At 41.5% G+C, this 26,696-nt stretch overlaps 1 protein-coding gene across 1 annotated transcript in view; it reads right to left on the minus strand.

Annotated features, from left to right (window-relative positions):
- eif2b3 (eukaryotic translation initiation factor 2B, subunit 3 gamma) overlaps window positions 1-23,562 on the minus strand; it is a 33,806-nt gene extending 10,244 nt beyond the window's left edge. Inside the window, exons 1-6 of the mRNA XM_071925137.2 lie at window positions 23,272-23,562; window positions 22,528-22,690; window positions 19,856-20,013; window positions 11,594-11,753; window positions 11,276-11,387; window positions 2,386-2,475 (exon numbers count right to left, since the gene is read on the minus strand). Of these exons, the coding sequence (XP_071781238.1) occupies window positions 2,386-2,475; window positions 11,276-11,387; window positions 11,594-11,753; window positions 19,856-20,013; window positions 22,528-22,675 (668 nt within the window). The 5' untranslated portion in view covers window positions 22,676-22,690; window positions 23,272-23,562. The remainder of the gene's footprint in view (window positions 1-2,385; window positions 2,476-11,275; window positions 11,388-11,593; window positions 11,754-19,855; window positions 20,014-22,527; window positions 22,691-23,271) is intronic.
- Between the last annotated feature and the right edge of the window lie 3,134 nt (window positions 23,563-26,696).

Consider the following 26,696-nt stretch of genomic DNA (forward strand, 5'->3'; position numbering starts at 1 on the left):
ACTGTAAACTATCAAACAAAGCAAAAGTACCATGAAAATATCTCAGAAAACACAGATAACAACTTAATAAGGGATAGGTAATACATGATGGGGTTGGCAGGTATTGGAAAAATAATGCATAAAGTGAGGGTTTGACTTTGAGTATTCCTAGTATTATCCTGCTTAAACCATTGCCACTTCAGCACTGTTAGTTAATCTTTACTAGAGTAAAATATTATTTGTGCTTTTCTCTCTGCTCACTTCCAGCAAGACAGTCCTCCTTTAAAACTCATAATTTTCTTGGCAAGGGCTTGGCCACCATTTGCGCTTGACTGGTGCTGGAGCTCTTGCTCTATCTTGTTGTAGCTAAGGTTGCTCAACAGAACGATCTTTCATATTCATAGATTTAGCTACGGTCATGTAAGTTCACACAGTATCTGATGCCGAGCATATCAGCAGAGAAGCCTGTGGTTGTGCCAGAAGCTTTATGGGAATCCCAAACTGAATAAATGCATCCATAAATGTAGCCTCTGCAGCTCAGGTTCACACTCTATTTCATGTCCATTAGCTGATGGCTCCATAAGACACTTACATCTTGATAGCGCAGTCATTTAGAAAGTGATAAGTCATGTAGTTATGTAAAACTAATCAGTAGCCTTTTAGCCAATTAGAACTGAGCATTCACCCAGGCCACAGTGTAGATAGCAGTATATTTATATTACATGTATAGCATCGATCGTGTATTCCTAAAGAACTTGCAATATAGCAAACAAGAAGTGTGAGGATGCTAATTCATATATCACCATTAATACTGATTGAGTAGATTAGTGATTAACAGCTAACAAGACAGAGGAAATCAGCAATGTAAAAACATATAGTGCTCAATGTACACTTTTTTCATCTACAATATATCAAATATTTAAAAATATAAAATATTTCATAGTCAGCATCGATGAGATAAAGCTGATGATTCAGATAAAGCTGAATCATGCTTTCTAACCTCTGTCCCTGTGTAAACCTGGAGGTAATCTTAATTTCTTTCTTTCTTCCCTCCTCTCTGCACTGTGCTGTTCTCAATGTTCCTCTCCACCCCACACCCCCCCCTTCACTCGCTCGCTCTTACTTTCTTTTAAGGGGAGATTAGAATTTCCATCTGAATGAAGGGAGAAAAACAACAGTTACTCTGTCCATTTCTCTCCTTGAGCGAGAGAGAGAGAAAGCGCATGGAAGAGAAAGGAAGAGAGAGAGAGAGAGAGAGAGAGAGAGAGAGAGAGAGAGAGTGAGGAGGGGAGAGCCGTGAAAAGAAAGCTGAAGAAAAGAGCCGAACTGAAGAAAGAAATGAGTCAACAAACAAGAGAGATGATATATGGTGCCGGCGGAGGGTGTGTAGGTGATGTAATGAAATAAGATTTATATCAGCATCTCTCCTGCGAATTAATATATTCAAGTGTACCTCTTCATTACTGAAGATACGCAGGAGGAGTGAGGAGATGAAGAAAAGGAGGGAGCAGAAGCTGTTGCAAGTTTGGTGTGTGTGCGTGTGTGTGCATGTGCGTGTGTGCATGCATGCATGTTGTCTTGGCTTTGGCTTCTTTCATGTGTGGACTAAAACTAATTTGGTGAAGTAAGAACTTCTTTCCAGGTTATTAAACAAAATGTAACATTACACAATAGCAGATTTCCCCAACCTATCCTAAGGCAGAAACCAAGATGATACTTCTCTTCTGATCAAAGCATACCTGATTTATATTTGAAAATGTTTTCAAGTAACTGGCTAATTATGGTTAATTACTATTAAAGGACTTGCATTACAACACCTTTAAAAGTGGTAACAATGCCTGTAAATGGGGATGCACTGATGCCACAATGTCACTGCCAATACCAATTCCAAGTGCAAAACCTTTAATATGTGCCGGTACCATGTGGACATCCCTTCATTTTTTGGCTTCTGGGGCCAAAATGGCTGAAAAGCATGGATTTAAAGCCTGGCTGGCTATGGAGGGCTCCATGTGACACCGTCTCACTAAAGAGGCTAAAGGCCTAACAGCCTGCCTCAGTGGCACATAGTAAAACAAATTAACACCTCGCTAGAATACCCTGCTAACAGGACCTTTCAAAGCCTCACACACCATGCTGCCACGTTTAACACTCGCTACAGATTCAGCGATGAATGTGTGCTCATGTCTGTGTGACTGTGTCGGTTTGTGCCTTCTCCCTCTTTTATATTTCTGTATTTGTCCGATTTTTTATTAAACTATGAGTGGGTGCATGTGCTGTAGGTGCATGTGCATGTGCGTAAGTTGATACAGCACACACACTGCAGAAATTAATGTCATTTCATCATTATAAAAAATCCACCTTTAAAAATGTATATAATCACAGAAGCAGAAATGAATAAAAACTCACTTGTTGTCAGCGAGGAAGTCCACCACTGATTTCTTCAGACAGTAGAGGTGAGCGTCCACTAGGCCTGTTTTAATGTGCATCCTGGGATGTCTGGGGGAGAGAGAGGGAGAGAGAGAGAGAGGAGAGAGAGAGAGAGAGAGAGAGAGAGAGAGAGAGAGAGAGAGAGAGAGAGAGAGAGAGAGAGAGAGAGAGAGAGAGAGAGAGAGAGAGAGAGAGAGAGAGAGAGAGAGAAATTGAATGGAAACTGTCTTCTCACATATTCATTCAGTTACCATTCTTTGCACGCCAAGGACAGAAACTCGCACAGCAATAAAATAAAACCCGGCTCAGTGTGTTCTCTACGACAGCTTGTACACTGGCTGCCAATCCTTTATGCAGTGAAAAGAGACACCAGAGTATCCTTGCATTTGAGGAGTGGCACTGCATTGCATACTGCCAAAAAAAATTAATGGGCAACAGCTTAATTCATACTGCTACTTGTAGGAGCATTTGCTTTGTTTTCTTTCATCACATGCTGTTTTATGTTTCATGTTTGCTTCTCATTTACTCGAGCTCCTTTTAATTTACCACTCCTTTGCACATAGGTCAGGAACATGTGATGAAAACCAGACACAGCTGTAGGCCGATGTAAAAGTCACAGAACAGTGACATCTGTCTATTGTCCTCTGCCAGCTACCGTAGATGTCGCCCTGCAGAGCTGCGGCTATGGCATCTCCAGTGAGAGAGGTTTATGTTGACTTGGGAACACATGCACACAGACACACTCACACACTCACACAGTGGCCTGAGAAAAAAAAAGAAAAAGAAGAACCAGTTGTGTTTGAAAATGTGACATTTACGAAGCGAGAGCCAAAGAAAACCATTTCATCTTCTAGGCTGCGATAAACAAATCCTTCCTCACTCCTTCATCCCTGCTGCCTGTCCTCTTCTTCCAACCTTTCCCTCATTACACAGGGGAAGCTGCAGCATGAATTGTTTCTTAATGATTTTATATAACTAAATAAATAAATACAGAAATAGGTGAAAATAAAAATAACAATTGAAGTGCAAATAATTTTTCTTATAACATCTGGTAAGAAGGTAAGAAAACTGACTGATGACATTCTACTTTTTTAATTCCACAAAAATAAAACGAAACAAATAAAAAAAAACAATTAAAGAAAAAAAATCTGTAAGGCATGACCACATGGCACAAGTAAACATGCCATCCTCACATCCCTTGGCTCTTTCTTCCAATCTTCCTCATCACTCCATCCCTTGCTTGCCCTAAACCTCCATTTTCACACACCCCCCCGCCCCGCTCCGCTCCCATCTAAACCTCCACTCCCTTCCTCTTCCTCTCTCTCTCCCTCCCCTACTCTTCTCTTTCCTCACCACCTCTCTATCTTTCTTCAATTAGACTGTTCTACAATTTCCTGGTTTTTGGCTCTCCCCTCCTTTCAACTCTCTCTCTACCCCAGTTTCCTTCTCTCTAAATCCCTTGTGCCAATCTCATCCACCCCCGCCCACACACACACACACACACACCTCCCACCCTCCTCTCCTCACCGGTCTTGCTGAATGACTAGGGTGACTCAGGAGGAGGAGTGTTTGGTCACACAGATTTTACAACCAGATGCTGAAAGCCATAAATCATAGTGTGTGTGTGTTCGTGTGTGTTAAGGCATTTTATTAAACAGCATAAACACACGCACGCACACCGACACACTGTGTGGGTCTTTTTCCAGTGTACTCCTTCATGCAACATTTCCCAGGTGTGCATGTGTGTGTGCGTGTGTGTGTGTGTGTGTGTGTGTGTGTATCGTGGGCTGAAGGTGGAATTTATGGGAACACCCACCACGTGACATCACTGTTTGGCACCTGTGGGCAGGCAGGAGAGAGATCCAGGGATAACTGGGTTGTGGCAAGGTGTGTATGTGTGTGTGTGTGTGTGTGTGTGTGTGTGTGTGTGTGTGAGTGAGTGGGAACAGGTGCCCTTTAAAGTCTGTAGTAGTACAATAATAGACAGGCAGAAGGGATGTGCAGGACTTCAGGCTTTTCTTCCATAACAAAAACACACGGTACAGTAGAGAGGAGCCTCATCTGGACCAGTTTCAGTATTAACTACTAGTTTTGCCCATTACATTACATTAACCAGAGCCATCTAGAAATGAGCCAACTACTTGTTTAGATACAAGACTACGACAGTAGCACGCAACCTGTCAGCATCTCCAGAAATGTGCAAGGCTTCAAGCAGTTTCCCTCAAATGCGATGCAAATGTGGTGCAAAAATGGGAAAATGCAAAACAAAAATACCACTTCAAAGATCGCCGTAAGGATTCCCCGCTGCCTACAGCTAAAAAACAAAAGAAACAAACCAAAAGTATAAAATGCAGTTTTTGGAAAATTTGACTTGATTCTATATTTGTCACAGTGTCACAGCCAGTTTGGAAGAAGTCAAAACGTTAATTCAATCAATCAAGCTCAAAGTTTCATTTCACTGAAACATTATTTTAATGCTGGACAAATTCCGATCACACGATCACATACTTTGCTTTCACATTACCAGTTGTATTATTAAACAAATAATTATAGGAACTTTTCACTTTCAACTTTTCACTACTGACTGAGAATAGATGGACTTTAAAATGCTGTCTAACCTTGTTTTTTTTTTTATCCTCAAGCGTCACGTGCTGAAAAAGTTTCTGCACTGACTATTCAATTAACTAAAACAATGGCTTTTCAGAATCGATAGCGGGCACCGCCGGACACATGCCAGTTTATGAGCTTTCACTTTGCAGTATCCAACCACAACAAACTTCTTGCATTTCCTAAACAAGGGAAAACATGTTGCCTTTCCCAAACAGCAGCATCATGTGATTTCTGGTTGCTGTGAGTGCTGTAGAGCTCGGTGTCGAGGGGAGCAGGAATTTAGTACCTCTGCAGGCTAGGGATGACTCAACCCGTGGATTAATGACTTACTACTAAACTACCACTAAAGTCCACAGTGGGAGAGAGGAGTCACATCTCCCTCTCACTCTCTCACAGACATACACACACACAGCATCATGTCTCATTTAATTACAACTAAAACCTCACAGCGGACGATGACTCAGACACAACAGAATGACTGTTAATGCCCTCATTAGTCAGGTTTCCACTACAGAGCCAGCAGGGCTGAAGAGCTTACATGTTATTTAGGACATTCAACTATTGCCTCCAAAATAAAATGTCCGTGAATCCCTTAACACCGTCCTATTCTAACAGATGCTTTCTTAACTGGGCTATTGAGTCCCACAGTACATTGTGAACCTGTGTTATAAACTGGCCCTGGTAAGGCGCATTTGGTCCTGCAGGGACAGTGGGGCTTCTCTGACACTTGGACTCTTTAACAACACAACAAACTGCATGCATACTCCGTGAGATCATAGATACTTCCTACAGTGTGTGTGTGTCAAAATATCAAACATGTCGAAGACAGGCTAAGAGAAAAGACTTGGAGGCAATGGCAACCAGGCCGTCATGTTTGCCAACATTTAAATTTTGGCAGCCAAACCGAATAAACAAACATCCAAAGAGATAAATAAATTGGATGCATGAATGAATGAATATATGAACAAACAAACAAACACACAATAATGGCTGCCGACTTTTTCCCCCACCAGCCATGATGGCTGGTCAATGAGCGTTGCATTAGTTTCCTATAGGGAAAAAACAAAACTCCCACCTGGCTCTCCAACAATACACCGGGGCTATTTCCAGGGCAGGAATGTCTGAGCAGCAGTGAGTTTTAATTGGACACAGAGGGAGACCACCAGACACATGAACAATACTGGCCAACATACCTTCACTTAAATACATATAGGACCACTCATAATGACCCTTTTTAGATCTAAGCCTATTTCTGGTTAAAGTGAGAGTTCAGGTATCAAGTATTTTGGTTATTGTGATATTAGAAGTTGAATGCAAGTGGGAGTGCCATATAGTACTTCTATATAATAAACTATGCTGTGAAACTGCTGAATTTTAATTGTTATTATTTTATTTGTCAATATGTTCCTGCATTGATATCACCAAAAAAAACACAGCAAGTGATATTTATATTAATTGGGTTTTAGCCCCATTGTGTTTTGCTATCATTGCTAATAGATGCAAACAAATTATTTGTCTCAAAAGATCACGACAAATCAGATATGCTTCTCAAAAACCTGAACTGAGCTGTCTAAGTTGCCCTGCTTGGCCATCGTGTTTATTATGATTTGAACATCAAACATTTGTCACATACAGACAAGAAATTACTGTTTTGATCACTGAAGCGACTAACGGCAAAAGTATGGGGAGAGTAGTGTAAATTTGTGATTTTATACTGCATACACTGGGTGACTAACTGCAACTAATGACACTGTGCTAACATGAACTTTAATGTCAGGACTTTGGACTTACATTCTTCTTTTCCTCCAAAACATACATTTCATGAGTTTACACAAAAATCCAAATTTGTATCTCATCGTCCCAACAATTATACTTCTGATTGCACCTTTTAACATTTAGTCGACCCCATCCCCGTGTCCCAGAGGCTTTCACACCGTTTAATCGATTCCCAGGTCAAACACATCACATATGCAGAATGTTTTGAGCGTACACACCTCAGCCATGTGGAAACCCGTAGGGAGGGAATGGGGAAAAAATTACACAGGGCTAAAGGATGGATGGATGAAACAAGGGAGAGATGGCTGAATGAATGGCTGGATGCGGGACAATGGGCTAAAACAGAGGCTTTTTTTTTTTCTAAAGTGGAGTGGGCATTCTGTGTAGGCATCCATTCAGTTTTAGAGGTCACAAGCTACAAAAGGTTGAAACCACTGAACCAAAGGATTCCAGTCTAAGAGCAAAAACCTTTGGGGGGCGTCACAAGACCGGACACACTTCTTAGTCTACACACTAACTCTTTAAAGACAATGTGTACATTTAAATCCAGGCACAGCTCACCAAGGAAGGAACCTGTAACGTATGAGTGTGTGTGTGTGTGTATTGCTGTGATACAGTGGACCTTCAACTGGATCCTACCGATTTTTCAAGGTCTTGTACACAGTCTACTGGCGGCTAATTGATACTAAGAGTTTCCCGAAATACCCAATTCTGGTATTTAGGCTGTTATTACCTTGAGCGATGAATTTGTTGAGAGATTTTCTGCGTCTGTTTCATGTGCTTGTCTAGCATGTGTGTGTATAAATGATCAGAGGTAACCTACAGGCTATAAGTCTTTCACTGTAAGCCATAAATGTTTAGCTGTAAGCTCAATATGTTTCCATAACACTGTGACAATGTGTGAGTGGGTGTATGTGTTTTTTCTCCATCAATGTCCCCTTCGTGTTAGCGTGTTATGCGTGTGCGTGTGTTCATATTAGCGTTTCTGTGTGTTGACCGTGTGTGAGAGTGTGTGTGTGTGTGTGTGTGTGTGTGTGGGGGGGGGGGCTGATGATTTCCCTGTGCAGGGAAGCATGCTAGCAGCTGCTCTGGCCCCTCTCTTATTGGCCAGAATTTACAGTGGCTCTGGCTCCATGAAGTATTTACGAGCTCCCAAAACACCCGCTCTCACACATACACTCGGTTCAGGACTTAGAAACTAAAACCTACCTAGAGTACGCTTGCTGTAACAAAACTCCTACACACCCGCTCTCCCATACAGGTAGTCATGGAACCTACAACCTAAAACACACCTACTCTGATTAGAGCCCAAAACATCTGGTCTCCTAAACCTAACCTGTATGTACAGAACATATTTACTGTTATTTGAACCCCAAACAGTGGGTTTAGACCCTACAACCAACAATATACTGCACCCTCAACATGGCAGAACCCAAGACTTGGTAGTGTATGTATAAGATACTGACTTGGTGACCCTACAACCTAATTAATAAAGTACACACACATTGAATCTTCCTAGATCTGTACCTGATTTCGACACAGTCAGGGACTAGATTTTAGAATTTTCCAGGAATAATCACCCAGGAGATGGGAAACTAGGGATGCACCGATATCGTTTTTTTACTGCCGATCCGATAACGATACCAGAATTTTGAGTATCAACCGATACCGAGTACCGATCCGATATTGACCGCTTTTTTCCTTTGTAATTACACAGCTGCATACAACATGTAAATAACATGGGAACAATAATTTTATTGTTAAAAAAAAGAAAAGCAGCAGGGCAAAAGAACTGACCACAATAGGAATGACAGTTCCTAGGATATATAAAAGATTGCTGCAATATAGGGATACAGTGCAAAAAAACTCACAAAAGTGCAAAAGAGCAATAAACTGACCAGTGCATACTGCTACAAAACAATATTGAAACAACCATACAGCCTTTGCTTATATTTTTTTTCCTCTTCTTTAGTGTGAATAACTGACAGAAAAAATACTGCTACACATAGGCTTTTTCTGGGCATAACATCCAGTGTGTGCCAAGTCTAGTCTAGTTTTAATCACTTAAGGACAAGAGGCAGGTTTTTCTTCAGAAACAGAAGCATCTCACCTCTCTCTGCTGTCAGCCTGTTCCTCCGTTCACTGACAGTGTTGACAGTCACTGACGCTGACGCACGCACAGGTCGCGTCAGCGTCATCAGCGCGGTAGCATTAGCTTTAGCCCCTATCTCCAAAAAGCTTCGTTTTGTGAAAACGGAAGATTTAATTGAAACCTTTATGGTGGCGTGTACATGGTACTAAGCCCAAGGACACTCGATGTAAGTTTGAGCTAAGGAGCAGGCGTTTGGAAGGCGTCGCCAGATGAAGTTCTTGGTAAAGTGAGTTGGATAAAGATCTTTGGGACGCTAGTAATGGCATAGCCATCTAGTAATACCATAGCCATCTAGCATCCCTTTGTGGCTAAAATAATTCCCAACCGCTGACATGTTTACATCAGCACATTGCCTGCACGCTCGCTTTCTTTTTCCAACTTCTTCACTCACTCGTGTCGTGTCACGTGCAAACTCAGGCATGTTTTACGGCAGGCAACTACGCCCGTTTACTACTCCGGGGGCTCGAACTGATTGCTCTGGATCGGATCGGATTATAACGTTAGCTGCCACCGATGTCCGATCCAGCATTTTAGGCCAATATCGGCCCGATACCGATACCAAGTATCGGATCGGTGCATCCCTATGGGAAACATCGACGCTCACTACACCGGCCTGAACATTTCAGAGCAACTGATCCCAAACCCAGCAAGACTCTGTGTCCCTAGTGATGGCTGGGCCGTTCTGGCCCACCACCAGTCATGCACACTTCAAAATGTTAAGCTGGCAATATGTTAAACCCCAGGGCAATGTATGGTGCTGTTCCTGCGTCCCAGCCCCCAAAACTCCTGTCCACACCCGAACTGACCTTGAGAATTAATAGTTTTTTGATTCCAAATCTAACTAAGCTTTAAATTTCACATGTAATGGTATTTTTAAGCCGGAGCCCCAAAATCCCAGTGACGTGAATTTGGAACCTTTGTAGCACATAAACACCTTCTTTCCAAGGACTGTGCGCAACATTAATCTTTCCACTGCATGTTCCCTTTGTAAATTTTATGTAACATTTGCCAGGTATGAATCAGTATTATCAATTAACTTGTCTTTATGTTTGTTGTGTTGTCAGCTCACTGCTTGTTCTATCACTAGCACTCCTCTAGTGAGTTATCCCACAAGAAACATTTATAAAAATGGATGCTTGGCTCAAAATACTTAGGAACCTGCATGGAGAACCGCTCATAAGGCTTTTACTATACCCAAGGTGAGGCCGAAGAAAATACTTTAGCAGTGGCGGGACAATGAAGTTCTATTATAATCTGACAACACTGAGCAGCATGTTTTCAAGTGGCTGAGAAGAAAAGCAAGTCTGTTGCTCCAAGACAATCTAACAAAATCTGAAAGATGCCACGGCGCACAAGAGTTTAAAAGAGCTTAGACCTACAAGTATGTGGAGGCACCGAATCCAAGAGTGCTTGCACACAAAACCACCCACCTCAACACACTAAAGCTTAAAAACAAATCTCACACATGGACCTAAGAGGTGAAAGAAAAGGGGGAAAGGGTGAAAGAAACGAGCGGGCCACCACAGCAGCATCTGTGTGGGCTAAGCTATAAGCTGGAGCAGTAGGTCTTGCAAAGACAAGCGGACAATAAAGAAGGCTGAGGACCTGAGTAGAGACAAATCCTTATGTAAACCTATAACTCAGTCTAGCTGCTGATTAGCTGGTTGGCTAAGTATAGGCATGTAACAATCTATATTAACTTAATATACTGTGAGAAAAAGTGCAAAAAAATGCATTCAGAGCCTCCTCCAGAGACCTATTTTGGGGATCAATTAAGTATTATTATTATTATTACATATCAGGAATAGCTAGAATCTAACAAGACTTGCTAGCAAAATTGGGTAGCAAAATTCATAAAAGAATATTTTAATTCCATACCAAAGTCCTCATCCAATTAATCCCTCAGGAGTGTTTTCTGTGATTACTGACATAAAAAAACAAAACAAAAGCTTAATTTGTGGTTTTATGAAAACTTGCAAGGGAACATGTTACCAAAACATATAGAATGAAGGATTAAATCAGAGCTGGTAAGGTGGCGACCAATCAGACCAATCTTGAATTTCCACTGCAAAAAGGCTCTATAGAAATATTGAGAGAGAGCTCCCACAAAAAGCGTCAGGGTACTATTATTTATTTTGAACAATATATAGTGTAATCAGACATAATCGGCGTTCACATCCACAGATTACTGTTTATAAATGCTAAATTCTATGATAAATTAGTCAACATCTACAAAAGACATCAGAAACTCATACTCTACGTCTATCATACTCCCGAATTTGACTGTGTGTTACAATATTGTCCCTTCCATTATCTTTTCATATTACTTACTTCCTCATGATGGACTTCCTGATCGATAGCCCGTCCTCCAGGTCTGCCTCATTGGCCATGAACAGCAGCCGCTTCCCTGATTCATCCACACCTACAAAGTCTCTCTGCTCAGCTGGGAGAAAAACACACAATATTTAGTGATAAATAACAGTATTGCACTGTAATAGCCATTTATAAGTAAGCCTGTTTCCTTTTTGCCCATTGGCCTGGGCACTGCCCCCATAAAAATATAGGCAATAAGCAACATATCATATCATATCATATCATTCTATGCAATCATCTTATTTCTCATCTCATCTCATGAAGTTTTTCTGTTACCTGTCTTCTTCTTGCCCTTCTGGCCGGGGACTGTCTCAGTGAACTCGTGGGCTTTGCTCATCAGCGTGGCCAGTGTTGCATTGTGGGCTCTGAACAGATCAACGACCTCGTGAAGCGCTGCGTCTGTTATCAGGTCACAACTCACCACCAGGATGTCCGTCTGAGGAGGGAGGATGGGAGGAGAGAGAGAGAGGGAAAAAGACTGATTACTGGAGAATGTATTTTTCACGCAAACCAGCCCAAACCAATGCACAATTCATTTACTTAAAAGATTTTTACTCTCCCATAGCACCAAAGGAGCGTAACATCTAAACAGGGGTTTGATTGGATTGTTGACTTAACGATTGCTTTGCCAAGTGCTGAGATTTCAGGATTCATAAACTCTATATCCCTCAGTCCGCACCCATTGGAATTTCAACACACTTCCAATCTCTTCCCCAAACCTACTGGCATTTTCAACTGCTCAACAATGGGACAGTGCTAGCCAACAAAGCAAATGAGAGGCAATATTATTATTACAGTATTCTGGATCTATAATATCACTGAGACCTGTTAATGTTGCTGCAATTGCTTGGTTGCCAATACAGGTTGATAAAAGTCATAGATGAGCCTACTTAAAGCCCTTTAAGAAACAGTAGAATGACACCAAGAACTGAAGAAGAGCTGCATTTAAAACTTTAGCATGATAATATTTGCTATTACAAGTACATGAAGCAGTACTCCAGTATAGTATCTAGGCATGACTTTGGACAGACATATGCCTTCCCCAACCAGTGCTAGATATATTACCACACAGACACATAAACAAAAACACATGCACACACACCCATAATGACACAGAAGACGCATGAAATATAGTTTGAAACTGCATGTTAGGCTTTCAACACGCGGATTGCTGGAAAGCTGCGACAGTCTTCTTAGCACGCATGTTAGTTACAGATGAATATATGAGGCGACGATGCTCCATATAAAGTCCTCAGGGTGTGAAGAGCCTGGACTGTGTTTTTCCTAACAACATTACAACAGAAATGGGTTCATAGAGGAGAATTAACAGGAAAAACAGAGAAAGTGAGAGAGAGAGAGAGAGAGAGAGAGAGAGAGAGAGAGTAAAGGCATGACTGTTCTCGGAAAACACTGTGCTCTTCTGATTCCAAGTTTAGCATTGCTTGCATATAGGCCACACACACACACACACACACACTCACACATAGGGCCTGAGTTTAGGTGACTTAAACCTTGCAGCCGGTAGCTAATAAATCCTGTTTGGTTTTGCTATAGTTTCTGTTTGTCTGTTTCTCCTCTGCTGCGCCCTGTTGTTGAACAATGTACTTTATTATAAAATGCTAGAGTATGTGTTGTCTTATGATCTAATCTATGCTAATATCACTATCCATCATTATATCGCAGCAGTCCACACAAACTAATAGACGAAGAACTCCTGTCGTGTGACATCATCAAAACTCATGTGCAATGCGAAGAGGATTAACAATTACAATATTACAATTGCAAAGGTGTGACAGAGTGTATAGAGCAGTGAAGTGTCTCACTTCCAATTGTCCTGGCTGAATTTGGTTATTGAAGGCCACAGTGCAGTAGTGACTGTGCCATGGTAAAGAGTGAAGAGAGGAGCAGGGGGCTCAGGAGAGGGAGGGGGGGGGGTTTAGAGGGGACCCATCACCTGGACCCCTGATGCCAACCCCCTCCTTCCCGCAGGCCCAAGTCCCGCTTCGGCCGGATGACAATGCTAGCTGGGCCGTGACACCACCCTGCTTGGTTCAGCACGCTGGACATGTGGCTCTCACACGCCAACTCTCTCTCTCACACACACACACACACACACACACACACGTATAACACACACAGAGACAGAAAGACACAGTGTCTGAGCACACATGGACAACAGATAACTGGCTTGGAGGGTGTTATGAGACTCCACAGTAGCTAGCCTCCCTGCTGCAAGCAATAGCAAAGGCCACTACAGGAATGGACAGTTAGGCTCGGGCAGCTGTCCTGTGTAGAGTATGGGACGCTGCCAGGGTTAGGTCGGGTTCCCAAGGTGGCGATCCATCCAAAAGATGTATGAACACATGAAAAACAAGAAAAAAACATACCTTTTGTAGTACTAACAATGCTATTGTTGACTTTCAGGCATGTTCCACCAGTGGAGTTGTATGAAACTGTCGTGATGACGCAGCTTTTAACCACCTTTGTGCAGAAGTGTTGTTTTAGATCTACGGACAAAGCTGTTTGAAAGTCTAGATTAATGTAAAAAAGGCGATCAATCATTTGTGATCGGGGTCCGTAAACTTTAGAACAACCTGCCTGAGGAAAAACGTTCAGTAAACTCTGTTGAGACACAACTGAACTTTACAAACTTGCACTTAACGTTCAGCTTGTTATTGTCCTCATTTTGTTGTAGTAGCATTGTTGATTTGATTGTTGGGACACAAGTCTTCCTTTTATTATAGCTCACTGTAGATGTTTGATTTTGTTTCTTTTATTTTAAAGTTCAGAATTTTGGTAATTAACATGCAATATAGTTGTACGTAATAAGTGTAAGTTATATCTATCACTAGAAACCATTAGAGTGCTTGATGTGTGACAGATCAGTGATGTCTTCGAGGCTGTGTGAGTGATCAAATTTCTGAGAAAATACGTAGGCAAGATAAATCAAGCCGACTTCTAACCTTGGAAATATCCAAATATATGTGTATCCAGATGTGGTTCCAAAGTATCATACCTAAATATATTTGTATCCAGGTCTGGTTCATATTTCCAGCAGAAATGGCCACGACATCACAGAACTAACCTCCTGTCCTCCTCTCTCCCATACTGCAAGCAGACAGCCTGGCTGCCTCTGAGCATCTTCCTATGAGCTAATCCAACAACAGCATTGCTGTAACATCATAGCGACGCAAAAAAAAAAAAAAAAAAGATTCAATCACTCACCTGAGAATAAAGTCAGGGTTTGGATTTCCACAACTAAAATGACAAAACACATGCTTTCTTGAAAGAAACCTTCCATTTTTCATGAAAGAGTTTTAGGAACACAGAGAGAATAGTCTTCTTTCATCTCACCCTGCATGGACTGTTTTCATCATCTTAAACTATTTTCAGTATCCCAACTATGTAATAATGTGTAAACCAAAGTAGGTTAAAGCCACGCATGAGAATACAGCTTGTGAATTCCACTGAGATATCACTTACACTCCCGTCAGAAATAGACAGAGCAAAACCTACATCGGTCATATTAACTAGCCGCCATTGATGTGTTAAGTGTCTCCGTGTTTATGTGTGTGTGTATGTGTGTGTGTGTGCCCACATGCATCTGTGTGTGTGTGTGGTACCCATCTGGCTGTCCAATGACGTGGGCTGTCAGCGTACAGGCTAATCCCACCATTAGCACCAGCCGCCTCAATGACAGAGACGGAGGGAAGAAGGGAAGGGAGAGGGAGATGGCGAGAGAGAGAGAGAGAGAGAGAGAGAAGGAAGGAGAGAGAGCGGGAGAGAAAGAAGGAAGGAAGTGAATATAGGGAAGAGAAAATCGAGGGGATTGAGGGATGCAGGGTGGGAGGAAGAAAAGGGAGGATGAGACTTCTTCCAGCCATTTCCAAAATACTAGATAAACAATATTTAGTGCACTCTAGAAATAAGAAGGAAGGAAGGAAGGAAGGAAGGAACTAGGCTATTTATAAAAACATAACCTATATCTTGGACATTTCAGAAAACACAGCAATCACTTTAATAAGCTAGCCTGACGACATTGATACACAACAACTGAACAAACTAAACAAATCCTAAGCATTCCACCACAGCAGCACACTTCTTTTACATTTTTATGTGCAGAAAATGGAATTTTGGAGAAAAAGCAGTGTCCACATCTAGTGCAATTCATACTGTATTTGCAATATAAACAGCAAAATAATGGCAATCTGATTTTTGTTTTGTCAACTTCATACAGCACTTGGCTGACCTGGGTTAATTACCAGGTGATTTGAAACACTTTTGAAAACTAGAAGGGCACTCGGAGAGCGCAGACCTCCGCCAAGGTTCGTGCTATTATTGCTTGTTCGTGAGTTGGATCGGATTTTCTCCAAAATTTAATGGGTTCTTCCTTGGCCCATGCTACACCCTTCCACGAAGTTTCATGAAAATCGGGCCAGTAGTTTTTTCGTAATCCTGCTAACAGACAAACAAACAAACAAACGGCACCGAAAACATAACCTCCTTGGCGGAGGTAATGAGCATTGTGGTTGAGGTGATTACACAGGTAAGTAGGCTAATAGGCTAATTGTCCTTAGGCACCCACAACCTATATTCTGTTAGATTGGAAAAAACTGGTACAACTCCACGCTACTCCAATTGATATATCCTTAATGATCAGTGTTGAGGTTGGTGGCTGAGGATGGGGGTGGAGCTGTGTGTGTGTGTGTGTGTGTGGAGGGCGGTTGTCTGCGGGGTCAAGGGTTGAGTAGTTGACCTAGAGGTAACTCCCGGCATAACCTGGTCTGGACCCGGCAACAGGAAGCTGCCACAGCGAGGCTGGAGGTGTCTGCAGGAGATCAACTGACACTGAGACTCCGAGACCTTTCAACTCTCTGCCTCCGCTTTTCTCTCCAGTTCTCTCCATCACACACAAGCAAGCTCACACACACGCTCGGAGATAGGACACATACTGAGCACATATACACACGCGCACACACACACACAGACACCCACACACTCAGGCAACCACATGCGCCTACACACACAATCCCACACACAAGCGCACTTCTCAGGCGACAGCAGAGTGGAGTCAGCTGGAGAGACAGAGACACTTTGGCCTTTCAACAGCCATGATCTCTGCTGGACAGGTCAGGACCACACACACACACACACACACACACACACACACACACACACACACACACGTTCCAGTGGGAGCTGACACCAATCCAAAACTACTGCTTACACAATCAGGTTCATTTTTACATGGAGGCTATGTTTTCAAACTTTTACCAAGGATGCAACTTTGTTATTCCTGTCTGTTATAAATTATGTTTATAAAAGCATACACATTTTTAGACTGAACTACTTAGTATTTTATTCAGGCTAGCTTATGTTCCAGGGCCTTGGGAGGGTAATGGAAATATTAATGACCCAGCTGCTGCATCCGTATCAATGCTTCCTGTTCTTTTTGTTGATAACACAAAATTGATTTCATCGCAAAATAAGCTTGTCATCACTTAAACATGAAGAAAACAACTTCAACAACTCGTCTAGAGAACTTTGAAAAATTAAGTAAATTATCAGCAAATTAAAAAGAAATCTTAGTTAATAAATAATGCAAATGCCCATATTTCTATTGACAAGAAACAAATCAGTCAAGTTTCATAAGGGCTATTTTAATTTATTTTATTTCCCATGACATTTTATGCACGTTTGTTTTTTCTACAGTTTTTCACCAATCCATGTTCTGTTGTCACTTAGATAAACACTCCCCAGTGTAGCTGCTCTACCAACTGGTCTCGGTCTACTAACCGGTCTCCAAATATTATAAGCAGACTGCAGAACAGGCCATGGAACATTCTGTATGTCACTCTGGGCTAAAAGGCTACGGGCCAGTTTAACAGACATGGACTAGGCCCAAACATTGCCACAGCTTAACATGACTTCCTTGAGAAAATTAAGTCTAGACTATTGTGTGTCAGAGGAAGGAGCATCGCCGCCACACAACCATGAAGCAAGGACGAAAGAGGAAGTAAAAAGAGGTAGAGAGACACAGAGTGTGTGTGGTGGGGTAGAAAATGTGAACGCTGAATTGTAAACATGAAAAAAAAAAACAGTTCCATCTCTCTTTCTCTTCTCTCTCCTCAGCTTTTGTCCTGTGGCTTACAAGCCAACTAACACATACAGACCAAGGGTGAACATTTTAATCAGCAACTCTGAAGCATAAGTTCTTTTAGACTGCAAACACTCATATTCTGCCAGGAGATTAAGCCTAAATGATAATAAAGATGTCAAAGAGGCTTCGGGCGCACAAAGCAAAAAGTGCATGTAAAGTACTCCTTTCACTAGTTGGGCTTACTGTAAAAGACCCAACTCATAATCAGGCACATCCATCTGCTTTTGTGCGACTTCACTGTTTGATGACTGAACAAAACAAAATATGCCGTCGGTAATCTTTCTTTTCAAAAAGCGAGTGGAGTGACCCACTCTGCTCACCCCGAATGTACACCGATTCCTGTAAGTATTTTGTTTGATAGGCTACACCAAATCCCCTCATGGGAGGGTGTTTGTGTAAAGAGATGAGTGAGTGTGTGTGTGTGTGTGTGTGTGTGTGTGTCTCTATACTGTACTCATGCATCAGTATGACAGTTTGAGTGATTTCTGTGCGGGGATTTGGCAGGCCATGGTTAGGGTTCTTCACTCATCACCCTACAGTGTCTGTGTGTGTAACTCAATGCCTCTAATCTAGCTGGCTGCTCAAAGGATTAGGAACTCAATTATTCTCAATGGGAGCATGCTGGAGCTAGTCCTCCTGTGTGTGTGTGTGCGTGTGTATCTGTGTGTGTGTGTGTGTGTGTGTGTGGTTATACTATGCTTTTATTAAAGAACTTGTGTGCAAACAGAATAATATGGGTCTGTACAGAGCTGCATTTCAGTGCCAGAAAAACAAGAAACTCACTTGTCACAACAAATGTGGCATTTTAAGACTTTAAAGAATTTATTTGCAGAAGAAAAGCAGGCCGATTTTGACGCACAGAACTTGACGACTTGCATTTGCAGTACGCTTGTGTGTTCAAATATACAGTATGTGGTGTGTGAGGTACGCTGTAAAAAGAAGTAGTAGTAGTAAAGTAACATTTAGGGTTTTTGTTGTTAATTAAACTGTGGAGGACCAAAAAGAAAGCAGCAATTACTCTGTAGAATGTGCAATTAAATGTTGTCTTATCTGCTTCTCTACTTAACGCAGCAATACTAGGCCAAACCTATGGCAGTCATTGATAATGAAGCAGTACTATAAACGAGAACAATTCTCATGAGGTTACAGCTGTAGAAATTCATCTCAACAGTTCTAAACTATATGAAACTCTATACCAGCATGTCTTTATAGTAACGGGAGGCCAGGCAGAACCATGTCAAATACAACAACAGTCTTTACCATACCCACCATGGCATATACTCTATAACATACACTCTAACATACCCAAACACAAGTGCTGCACAGATGTGCTTCACTACAGGATGGGTTTAGATGGTGCACTGGTTAAACTGGCAGCACAGGGACTATGGACCTTAACCATGACCTCATCTGTTTAGAGAGAATGGGATAGAGGGATCAGCAGGCAGGATACAGTGGGGGTCTGGAAATTGGGGGGTTGGGGGTCTGGGATGCCGTGTCTGCATGTGTAAACGTCAGTGTCTGTGTATGTTTGTGTGTATTTTAAAAAGGTGAAATGAGGCACTTCGGCTGCCTTGGCCATCCGGGGAGGGAAAGGCACGGATCAGTGGTCACCCAGCAGTACACAGAACCCCCAACCTAAACCCAACGCCCCCACAATCTCTCTCATTCTTGCACTCCTCCATCTCCCTCTAATGTTTTTTCCTAGGGGTGGAACAGTATACACACAAGAAAACCGTCCCGTTTGTTACAAAAGCTTCGGTTTGGGCTACACATGTAAATGGACTGACTTTCGGTTTGATTTTAATATCTCTATTTTCCAAGATAAACCACTGTTGTTATTTCCATAAACTGGCAATAAAGAGACTGTTCAAATCCACTGCCATATGCTGAAATTATAATTCTTCATCCTGTGTGCTACTTTGCCATGGCAGTTAGTAACTAAAATAACTGGCAGTTCTACTTTCCCTGCTTGCTAATTCATAAATGCCATTTCAATATCCAGAAAAAACATTATTTTGGATTTGTCAATGGGAAAATAAATGAGGATTTGATTTTTTTGAATGAATGAATACAACCAGCAGGCACTGACATTTTTTTTCTCTGCTTTGCACTTTACATATACTGATCTCAAAACCACAGTACATACCATACTGCGACTGACTGAAATGCTAAACTTTATCTGAAACTATACGACATGTAAAATTTAAGATTTATTTGGGAAAAACTGAACTAAAACTAGCAAACCTTTTTCTGAACGAAGGTAGGTAAGAAACTAGGTATGGTATGTCTGGACTGTCACCATATTCTGCATTGTTTGCCCGAGGGTGTCTGCGATTCACATGCCAGCGCACATGTACACAGAAATACAAACATACCTTGATCTTCTGCTGGATGTGTCGGAGAGCGTCGGCGGTGCCCATGTCTGTGTCTTCCTGGATACACACAACGTCCAGCTTCATCTTCACCTCCAGCTTCATTTTAGGGTCTGTGCTCATCATCTTCTGCACCTCCTTAGTGGTGATTACAATTACCTCTGAAAACACAGGTCCAAGCCAACAAATATGAGACAGCATATACACTAGATACCGAGGTTGCACAATTAATTGAAAAAATTACTGAAATGGCAAGAGTGACAACTGCAACAACTTCGACAACTGCAAGAGGCTGCAATTTTCCATGCAAGTGTCATATGTGATATGTAAACAAACATTTTTCTCTGGTTGCTGTGTATAATCCCTACCTTAAGGTGTGTCAGAGAATATTTCTGTATCAGAGAATATTTTTTATTTTAGTTAAACAACAGGAGAACAATCAGAAAAACAACATCACCACCACCATTATTATAATATCATGTAGCCCCAACAGATACCACTATATCCCCCCTGGGTGCTTCCTGGCTCTGTTTTATTGTCTAACATGACCTCAAGTTGTCATGATGGACATAACATTTTCCACAAGAATCCCCTGAGCCTGTACTTTCATGTAAAACTCATTTTTAGATTAACATTGTACATTTGATGTACATTTATATTTGAGTCATATATTTTCTTATGATAGGTCTGTTATTAATCTGTCTTTCTCCCAGATCATAAAATGAATGAGAGGTCACCAGGACCTATTAAGTGAACCTAGATTCACACTCCAACTCACACAGGGTTGATAACTGTGTGCCCAAAACAGAGATACACATTTATCAGAGCAAAGATGCCCAAGAGGAGGGAGACAAATCTGCACTTGTCAAAAAATTATGGAGCCAAAGTGCTAAACACATTTTTTTTTTCTTTTGCCATGAGTTATAACAATGAGTAATATTACAAAAATGACCTTGACTGTGTTGTAGCTTTGATGGACACACTGGCTAGATCATGTATATTTTGTCTATAATACATCCTACACTTTAAATCAAGCTAAGAAGAGACTGCTCAACCTTTTCTAAAGTTGGCGTTAACATTCCCTCCCAGAATGGCCAGACCACTTTAGGAATCTAAAAGATTGCAGAGTCCGTCTGGTTTAATTGCCCTTGTCTGCATAAAATGTCTTCTCCCGGGCATTTAGTTCACTATAGCTGTGTCAGCCTAGTAAAACCTAATTGCAGCGCTTTGGCTAGTTGGCTGCACATAGTAAACCGCTGGCCACACAGGATGATAAGGTATAGAAAGGTAGCTTTTCTTTAGGCTAGTGAGGACCTACAGGCTTTTATAATGAACAGCCCTGTTTACTGGCAAGCATAGGCATATTGCATCAAATCCCTTTACAAGCCCAAAGTTTCTGGACAGACTGCATGTTGCGCCACAAGAGGTAAAACTGGACTGTAAATCTAGATAGGAAATGCACACCCAACAATGGTTGACGATGTGCTGACAAGCTGGTGAAACTACTATTGGAAAAAAAAATAGGACACTTATAAACTCAATGCTCACACGTTTTATGCAGTGAAAGGAGCAAACCAATATTGGTGGACACTATCTGCAGGTATGCCTGGAAGTAACAAATTAAAATGCAACTGGAATTCAAGCTTTGGTATAATTGTACAGTAATTTTACTTTTACTTAAGTATGTTTTGTCTTAAGTATTATACTTCACAACATTTTAAATCACATCCATTCACAGAGTACAAATGAAACTGGAAAATACATCTGTGCCAATCCTGTACAGGCATGTGAGGGAAACATTAACTGTAACATTAAATGCTGGAAAATATCCATGGCTCCATCCAGTTAACATCCATCGAGCTACTGTATTATTGGTTTGCTTTTCCCTGGTTGCTCTCTAGCTAGTTTGCAAGTTCACACACCGTTTTGTTCCAGGTTCTCAAAGTAGGCTACATAAACTTAAATATAAAGTGTGCCTATACTCAGGGACACTAGTAAGAATACAAGAATACACTGATATTCTGGCTTCCTCACATGTTGAAGAAGCAAGAATACTGTTCTCAAGTAACTCTCAACACCCCTGACATTGACACATATGGATGGAGGGTTCACAGTAGACTCACAACCATTACACCACTGCATCCAACCAATGTTACGGTGCAAAGAGGAAATACTATCCAGGCCTGGCAGACAGGGCATTGTATTACCCACTGCACTTTTTTTTTTTTTTTTATTTCATCCAAATTTTTATGTGGCAGCATACCTCTAAATTTAAACCTTATGAATATGGGTACATTAAGATACAGACAGGAAAACAACAAACTGTGATATACAGTCCGTTTGACTACTGCTGACAAAATGTACTTATTGTAAATCGCTTTGGACAAAAGTGTCTGCTAAATGACTTGATGTAATATAATGTAATAAACACATTATATGATAAGTAACTGACAATCTCAGAAAGAGAAAAAGATGGAGGGGTGAGAAGGCAAAAGAGAGACAGACCCTAGCTATGACTGGCTATAGTTATGGCTTTTATGGTTTCACTAAGTTTCTAGACCTAGTTTCCTTTTTAGTTTTTGAGTGTTATACTGAAGACATTTATAGTAGTAGTAGCAGTAGCAGTAGTAGTAGTGGTAGTAGTAGTAGTAGTATAATGAAAACACAGCTGTCACCTTCAAAGCCCACCCTCTCCAGCAAGTTGAGGGGATACCACATGAGGGGCTTGTTGCCCACAGGCAGCATCGCTTTGGGGGTGTTGTAGGTCAGATCTGTCATACGAGACCCCCCACCCGCCGCCATCAACACCGCCTGGAGCTCCATGATGTCTGGTGGGGACTGAAAGAGAGAGAGGGACACAGAGAGAGAGAGAGAGAGAGAGAGAGAGAGAGAGAGAGAGAGAGAGAGAGAGAGAGAGAGAGAGAGACACAGAGAGAGAGAGAGAGAGAGAGAGAGAGAGAGAGAGTTAACCCCGTCTCTCACCATCAAACCTGCCAAGAGTTCCATACTAATACGGAAACAGAATGGATACTCAGCTTGCTACCAAGAAGGATGTTACCTGATTCACACCAGTGCAAGGGCATATGTGCAATTGTGTATCAGTGATTACCCACATTTCAGACTAACAGATTGGGGTAACATCAAGTGTTATGAACACAGTGTGACCAAAAAGGAACCTCTTCTATAATATGTAGATAAGCACTAACATATAAGTCAGGAAATGTGCCACAGCACGTCATGAGTCTATTATATCTTCTTATTAATAAGATAACAAGTCACCACCAACAACTACAGCCTGACACTTACCTGACACAGCTAACGTCAGCTGGCGTATGGTCCAGTCAAATTCCCAACCGCAATATGACATTAACAAGGCTGTAAAATGATGATGAATGGTTACAAAGTAAGTCTCAACTCACCTGTCAGTGTCTCCCTGGTCCCTGCTGCTCGCTTGTCAGTTGAAAGGACGGCGCCGCAAGACGCATGCAGCTGCTGTCACTGTTGTTAGCACTCGGCTAACGAATATCACAGTACAACAAACGGTGCCGCTACTTCGGTAGGGGTTTAGAAACAGCAGGACGCTTACTATGAAACGCAAATACCTACTCCTATCTACAGCAGAGGTAGTTATTCAGTTACTTACTAAACAGTCTGACAGAGCCTTCGTAAGAGAAGCTAACAGTTAGCATCGTATGATGACACCTGGGTGCTTTCAGTGAAACACGTCCGTGTGGGAAACTGCTTCCTCTGTACTATGGTTCCTATCGTTACGAAGCAGAATAGAATAGAGTAGAATAGAATAGAATAGAATAGAATCAGGGATGCAGTGGAAATAAAAAAAAAGTTTACCATCTTTTTTTTTTTTAAGTTAGGCTATGCGAGGTATAGAGTGGTGTAGAGTATTTTAAAAGGGAGAAAAGCATAAATTAATTATTTTTTGAAAAAATATTTTTGTTATACTGGTATATGTTTGTTGTTTGCCTTATAATGATCATTGACTGGAGGTTATACTTTACCCTTGTGTGTATGTATTGTATTTACCATTACATCACTGAAGAGAAGAGAAGAGAAGAGAAGAGAAGAGAAGAGAAGAGAAGAGAAGACAAGGGAAAATAATTCATTCTAATTTTCTTCACCATTGCAATCATTGCTGACAAACTGTAATTGGATTAGTATGCTTGTGATTTTGACCCAAGAACCTCCCTGTAACACATTGAAAAGATATTTCTTTCTACTTAACTTTTGAACCTTACAGAGTCATGCAAATGTCATTATTTTAATTTGTATGTTATGAATGCCATATAACATTTCAAAGGCAGAGACATTTTTTTCCCTAATTGACTTCAGTTGAGCTTTGGAACTTTTGCTCCATCCAACTGAATGAATACTGTGAATACTATGAAATGAATAATGAAGTGCTTTCAGAAAACAGGCAGATTTTTGTTTTTCACAGGAGTTGAATCAATTCTTAGGATTCCCTCACACACGCACGCACACACACACACACACACACACATGCACACGCACACACACACACACGGTGCAAGAAACAGATTAGCAGCCAGAAGCCACCCAGCTTCTCCTCCAGACTTTAAGCTTGAAAACTCCCAATTCACAGAGCTGAGACGTAACAGCAAATTGAACTCGGGGAATGTGGCTTTGGTTTTGTTTGCTCTGGCCAGGAGATGAGCTTGACTGGTCGTTGCTGCTCGCTGGAACCCTGCAATAACAGAACAGGGAGAGAAAGGAGAGAGAAAGAGGGAGGGAGAGGGAGAGGAGGGAGAGAAAGAGAGGGAGAGAGAAACAAGCTTGACTGTCCGTTGTTGCCTGACTGCCAGGATACTGAAATAAAATAACAAGGGGAGAAGGAGGAAGAGTGGGGGAATGAGGTGTTGGAAGAGGAAGAGAGAGGGAGAGAAAGAGGGTGAGAGAGACAAGTTTGCGCAGAAGTGATCCTTGAATAATGGGGTGAGAACAAAGGGAGGTGAGAACGAAGAAGCGGAGAGGAGGGAAAAGGCTGAGAGGGGAGAGATGGGAAGAGAGACAGAGAGAGAGAGGGGGAGAAAGAAAGAGGTGCACAGAGACAGAGATGCAGATGTACAGACAGACACAGACGTTGAATTCTAGTGAGAGGTGACAGAGAAAACAGTAGAAAGGCTTTCATGCTCACATTTCCGTTCCCTTGTTCACTTGACATTTCGGTTATTCTGTGTGTGCTGTTACTGTGTGAGAGTTCAGTGACACACTGAGACGGAAACACGCTTTGGTCAGCTTGACATAGAGTTCTACACTGAGTTTGTGTTAGGAATGCTTCTTGAGAAACACTCTGACCACTCCGCTCACCATCGAATGGTGATGTTACAAGATAAATCCACCCACGGGTAAATGAAACACACAGAGGGACACAGACACTCAGACACTCCCGTTTTCTATTACTTGGTCTGAGATAGAATCTGGCTATTTGGAACTGCATTCATATCAAGCTAGATACATATACTTTTATGTAATATATACAGCAAATGTAACATTACAACAAATTAATTTGTCAGAAAAAGAATCATATTAGAATGTAAGTAAAAACTAGCTTAGTGTCAGTTACATGCTAGTTACCAACCGGCTACAGCTGACAAAGCTGAAAACAGTTACCACATTTTCAAGTTTTGAAAAGCAACCTGAATATATATATATATATATATATATACGTATATATATATTTAAAAAAATCAAATCACCAATAATAGCTCACTACTACAACAAATAATGTTACTGCTGCTAACATACATTTATGTTTCACTTGTATAATCGCTCCACCTTGATGACTATAATGACCATGGTGACAGAGTTGGCGTTGATGCCCTGTGCCATTGATGCCCTTTTTATTCTGTGTATTTTGTTTCTTATATTTTGTTATCAACATTTAATCTTTGTTTTGCCACTGTCTGCACGCCTGACCGTCCTGGATGGGGGATCCTTCACTGGGAGGCCCTTCCCAAGGTTTCTTCATGTATTTTTCCTAAGGAGGTTTTTGTGGGGTTGGGGAGTGTTGTTTTCATGTATTCTTTCATAATTTGGGCGTTGTGATGCCCGTTGTGAACCAAAAAGCTTCAACAAACAATTTGTATTGTGGAGAAATGTGAAATGGAAAAAAAAAAATCTTCCAATGCAAACAGCAATGGAAAATAGCTGCAGCAGGAGCAGCAACTTAGGGGTACAACATGTGCAGTTCAACAAGGACCCAATGAAAATCTTACAGTCTTTTAGCGACATCCCCACATATTAGTATAATGCTCCCAAACAGAAAACAGGCCAGAAGAAATCATTTAAGTTTCAAATATTAGTGCTTTCTGTCTCCCTTTTACGGTTATACCCAGAGATCTGGATTATACAAATATGATTTCGTAAATGCATCGACTCTTCAAGTTTACGACTCGGGCTTTACCACTCACAGAAAAGTATATTATGTTCATGTAGCTGTGGATTTCCATTGCCCATATGATATACTCAGACTATAAAAGCCCCTTTATGTTTTTCTGTTTCTCCTCTGCACCCGCCCAGTTTACAAGGTGTTGTCAGTGTGCAGGTGGCATCCCTCTCTCTTCATAAAAAAGGGGGATCTGGCAGAAAGGCGAGGCTACAATAAAAGTCAACCCAAACCACTGACACTCACAGAGATTACTGCTTGGCTGCTTTACCCCAGAGAGCCGATGTGAGCGAGACATTCCACATAACTTAACTGGGGAACCGGGCCCCAGTTGACTGGTGTCACTGATAGCTCAAATGTAGAGTCTGGCAGCACGCAAATGTGTCTGTGAACTAGACAAAAGGATGACTGTGGATGATAATG

The sequence above is a fragment of the Centroberyx gerrardi genome, chromosome 13 (assembly GCF_048128805.1).
Source record: "Centroberyx gerrardi isolate f3 chromosome 13, fCenGer3.hap1.cur.20231027, whole genome shotgun sequence".
NCBI classification, from domain to species: domain Eukaryota; kingdom Metazoa; phylum Chordata; class Actinopteri; order Beryciformes; family Berycidae; genus Centroberyx; species Centroberyx gerrardi.